The sequence below is a fragment of the Cynoglossus semilaevis genome, chromosome 14 (genome assembly GCF_000523025.1).
Source record: "Cynoglossus semilaevis isolate Cse_v1.0 chromosome 14, Cse_v1.0, whole genome shotgun sequence".
Lineage (NCBI taxonomy): Eukaryota > Metazoa > Chordata > Actinopteri > Pleuronectiformes > Cynoglossidae > Cynoglossus > Cynoglossus semilaevis.
In genome coordinates this window covers 25,778,924-25,783,865 of record NC_024320.1, presented here as the reverse complement: position 1 = coordinate 25,783,865, position 4,942 = coordinate 25,778,924, and the positions used below count along the sequence as shown (strand labels likewise).

The window sequence follows — 4,942 nt, the reverse complement described above, 5'->3', positions numbered from 1 at the left end:
CCCCCCCCACTCTCTAGTGTCTTCACGGACACCCTCTTTCGCAGAAAAAATCCGCCACGTTTGGTGCAGGGAAAATTTGCTGCTGAGCATTTCTGCCCTCTAGTGTTTAAAATAAATAGGTGCAGGATTACTTGCAGAGATGCGACAGATTTCATTTAAAAAAACAAACTTGAATCCGTGACATAGAATGTTGGAAATAAAACATATTTTGAAGAGATTTTCTCCACCGTGGAAAAACAACCTGAAAACCCCCACTAGTACTGATGTTTCCAGCAGTGCTGTTTCAGGCTTGTTCTTCATTGTTCCTGGCTGAAGACTGAGCAGCAGGTCTGACAGGTCTATATCTATGTTCTGACTGTGGTCTGGATGTGAATGGATGGAGAACTTTAAGAGAACAGAACTAAACAGAACCACAGTCTGTTTCCAAGGAAATTCTTCTTCACTGTTTTCCAAGGGAATCATGTGACTCCTGCTCATTGGCCAGAACGGTCTGTCCGTGGTCACTGTAGCTCTGATTGGGCAGGAAGGACAGCCTGAAAAGACAAAAACTGGAGTGAACTTTGAAACAGATCAAGGATCAGATTCAACATTTGAATTTAGATAAAAGTGATGAAACTAAAGCTGGTTAACAGCTGGTTAACAACTGACCAGGGTATTTAGAGATCTAGAAAGAACTAGTTCAGAAAGTTAAACTCGAGTTGGCCAGATGTGTTAATGCTAGCTGGAGTAGCTAAACATATGCTACAAGAGTAAATGTTACTAAAAATGATGTGTCTGCAGTAATACACACACACACACATATACACATATACATACACTACAAATACACATATTTCATATAGACAAAAATATAAATTAAATAAGAGTTGAGTTATAAATACAGTAGATCTTCATCATTATCGTCATCATCATCTTCATCATCACAGCCACAAATAGATGAAGAACATTCTAAAGTTTGTATCAAAATACTTTGTTTTTACTATAATATTTTCATAAAGTTAACTTCAAGTTTACTGCAATACTGGAGCTGAAGACTGACAGTTGTCCCTCCACTGTCTCACTGTCTCACTGTCTCACTGTCTCACTGTCTGTCCAGGAACTGTCACAGTTCAAAAAAAGTACTTTTTATACTGTTCATATGTTCCATCCCCAGTTAGTTAGTTAGTTAGTTAGTTAGTTAGGTGGTCTTTCTTTTTTAGTTAGTTTGTTAGTTAGTTAGTTAGTTAGTTAGTTAGGTAGGGAGTCTTTCTTTTTTAGTTAGTTAGTTAGTTATCTAGTCTTTCTTTTTTAGTTAGTTAGTTCGTTAGTTAGTTAGTTAGTTAGTTAGTTAGTCTTTCTTTTTTAGTTAGTTAGTTAGTTAGGTAGTCTTTTTTTTTTAGTTAGTTAGTTAGTTAGTTAGGTAGGGAGTCTTTCTTTTTTAGTTAGTTAGTTAGTTAGGTAGTCTTTCTTTTTTAGTTAGTTAGTTCGTTAGTTAGTTAGTTAGTTAGTTAGTTAGGTAGTCTTTTTTTTTTAGTTAGTTAGTTAGTTAGTTAGATAGTTAGTTAGTTAGTTAGGTAGTCTTTTTTTTTTAGTTAGTTAGTTAGTTAGTTAGATAGTTAGTTAGTTAGTTAGGTAGTCTTTTTTTTTTAGTTAGTTAGTTAGTTAGTTAGTTAGTTAGGTGGTCTTTCTTTTTTAGTTAGTTAGTTAGTTAGGTAGTCTTTCTTTTTTAGTTAGTTAGTTAGTTAGTTAGTTAGGTGGTCTGCTCCGCTCATATTCCCTGCTTCATCATCAACTCCTTGCATCCGCTCCAGTTTTCCTCATCTATTTCACAGTTTCACAGAGAGGCACAGCAGACACTGGAACTGTTTCTATTCCACGTCTGTGCTAATGCTAACATCTTTCTGTGGATGTGGAACGATCACATTTCTCTATTATCTGGTTGTTTTCAGACAGGAAGTAGAGAGGAAGAGGCAGGAAGTCCAGGCTTGGTTTTTCCAATGTGACCAATGAACCATTTCCTTCTTTATTGACTTCTGCCTGACCTTTGTGGAAAGCAGCGTGTAGCGGTTAGGATACCCGCTAACGGCGAATTTAAACGCATGTTAAGACGTTTTAGAAGAGTCGTACGTGAGATGTACGTGTTTTTATATGTGAATCCAACTGATGGAATTATTATGACTTCAAAAACAGCCTCACAGAGTTGGTGACATTTATGATATATGTATATACACATACATACAAATGTATGTATGTGTATATACATTTATATATGTCTAAATATATGCATATACATTTGTACAAATGGACAGAACTGGAACATTTAAAAGTGACATGTCATTACTAAATTAGTTAATATTGGTATATAATTAGATATATATAATAAAATATATACATGCATATATATGCTGTATATTAACAATATATGTCACTTTTACAATGATCCTGTCATTTGCTGATGTTTTTTCCTTTTTTGTCTCTGTAAATGGGTGAATACATCAATAAAATACAAATCAAAAATATCTAACTATCAAACTGACTCAAAGAAGGAGTCAGACGTTCCAGTCACAGCTGGTCTCAGACTGAACGTTCACACGATCACGAAACACAGTCCAAGAACAAGAGGTGATAAAAACGTCTCTAACTGTGGATGAATAATCACTGAACAGACATACATAAATATTTCCAAAAGAAAATAATAAGTTAAACTCTCAAAAACTACTAAGAAAAACAAAGCGTTTTACAGTAAAAAGTTCTGATGAGTGAGGAAAACATCATGACTTCATCCAAGGTTTCTTAACCCAGGATTTTCGACCCTCTTCAAAGGTCACACACATGACCCCTGAGGCCAGAAAAGGAAATGAGACAAGATAAGTCCAGATAAGATAAAGTCAAACCCTGTTCCAATACTTTAGGTGAACTAACTGTGAACAGGGTTGGGGTTAGTTAGGGTTAGTTAGTTAGTTTATTGACATCACAGTTCTCCTTAATAAACACATCACTGTGGAGTTTAAGAAACAAAAAAAAAAAACCCACAAAAGTAATTGTCATTTCGTACAAGGTTAAACAGATTTTTTTAACTGCTAACACACAAGTGATGCATTGTGGGATTGCATATTGCTAGGCTACGTATGGCCCTGGGACCACTATTTGAAGAATGTATATTGTGATAGCATTGGGTAGATCAGCCTACAATAGATATAGAGTCACGTACATGAACTCATTTGGTTCTTCCTAATGACAATAAAGAACCTTGACTTCACTGTTTCATTACACGTGTTTTCTAAAAGGTATGTTTCAGATTTATTTAATTGAAAATGTAAATGTGAACTGATGAATTTTCCCCGCATACCACTAGAGAGCGCTTGGTTACCACAGTTTGAGAACCATTGCCTTAGAGAATAATAAACCTGGAAAAACAATTTAACAACAAAAAAGAAGGAAAAAATGCGACAGAAGTGCACTTGACGGACAGTCGATGAACAGTTAACAAACGGTTAGCGAGAAGTTGATGAACGGTTAACGAGCGTTTGACGAACGGTTAACGAGCGGTTCTCTCGTCAGTCAACTCCAAAAAAAAAAAAAGAAGAAAAATCAGAGGAAAAAGTTGACTGTGTGTTTGACTAGAGTGAGTTATGAATACCACCGTTGTTTATTAGTACCACAAATATATATATAAATATTCCTTTGTCCCAGCTGGCGTGGAACCAAAGAGTTCCCTGGTGTCTGGACTCCGAACTGACTTTCTGAAACGGATCTGTCTATTTTACAGCCTATAAACCCCGACACACAGACAGCTAAACACACGGCACTGAAGTCATATTTAATGTTGTCATGGCAACGCGAGGCTACTGGAATTCAAATCATCTGTGAAGACCAGATCAGAAGAATGAAAACGGCTGAGTCGACATTCCTCAACCTGATCCTGTCAAATTTAATATCAGAGCCACAAAGATGGACTCACTCCTCCATCGCCCCCATCAGGCAGAAGATAATTATTTCTCTGTCTTTTGTCCAGTTTGTGCTTCTAAGACTGAGTGCAGACGTCTACTCTGTAGAACCGCCGTCGGTCTACACCACTGTCACAGTCTTTACAGATTGTAAAGTACTTGTAGTACTTTACACCAGCCGTCCCCAACATTCTTTGTACCAAGGACCGGTCAGCTGGTATCAGCTGGTATCAGCTGGTATCAGCTGTTACTGTGGACCACAGTGTCACCATTGTAGGAAATGTTTCGACTTTTTCCTGAGTATTGGAGACTGAACGACCTTTAACCTGTCGTTTTGAAACATTGCCAGATTATACTTTAATGAAAGAAGTAAAGGGATATGACTGTATACTGTGTCCGACTGCAACCCGGGACCAAATGACCCACAGACCGGCACCGGTCCCCAGACTAGGGGTTAAGGGCCCATGTAGTGCACCATCAAAGACTGACCTTGGATCCAACAACTGTTTGATTCACACACTATGATTTAACTAAACAACAAAGCTAGCTGCAGCTAGCTAACTCTTGCACAGCAGGGCGACAGTTCGGCAGGTAAACAAACACGTCACACAGCTGAGAAATATTCAAACATGTTGGTTCTTTTTTTTCTTCTGGTCTGTTCCCCTCACACAAAAACAGATCTTTGTTTTCTGACTAGCCGTGCTAGCTGGCTGCTAAGTGGGAACGATGATGCTGATTGGAAAGAAACCCATCATTGTTTGGGTTTGTTTTAGAGCTTTCTCAACAGACCCTAATATTGGCAGGTCAGTGGTGGTTCCGTGGTTAGTGGGTATCATGCCTGCCTTACACATCTGCCTAAAATGCCAAGTATCCCAGGTTTGAGCTCCAGAGAAACCACATACCCCTAATATCCCCCGTGTGGCAGCCTGTGGTCATTGCAAAGACTCTCACCGTGAATTACCCATCGTGGGACAAATGATGGATTTGAATTTCTTTTTCATATTGGACTTGGCATT

The 4,942-nt window shown here is 37.9% G+C and overlaps 1 protein-coding gene across 2 annotated transcripts in view; it reads right to left on the bottom strand.

Moving 5' to 3' along the window:
- Positions 1–38: 38 nt before the first annotated feature.
- The window catches only part of LOC103390334 (5-hydroxytryptamine receptor 4), a 20,368-nt gene continuing 15,464 nt past the window's right edge, over positions 39–4,942 (bottom strand). For both annotated transcript variants that reach the window (XM_017038357.2, XM_025062739.1), the window contains one exon: positions 39–533. In XM_017038357.2, the coding sequence (XP_016893846.1) occupies positions 440–533 (94 nt within the window). In that variant the 3' untranslated portion in view covers positions 39–439. The remainder of the gene's footprint in view (positions 534–4,942) is intronic.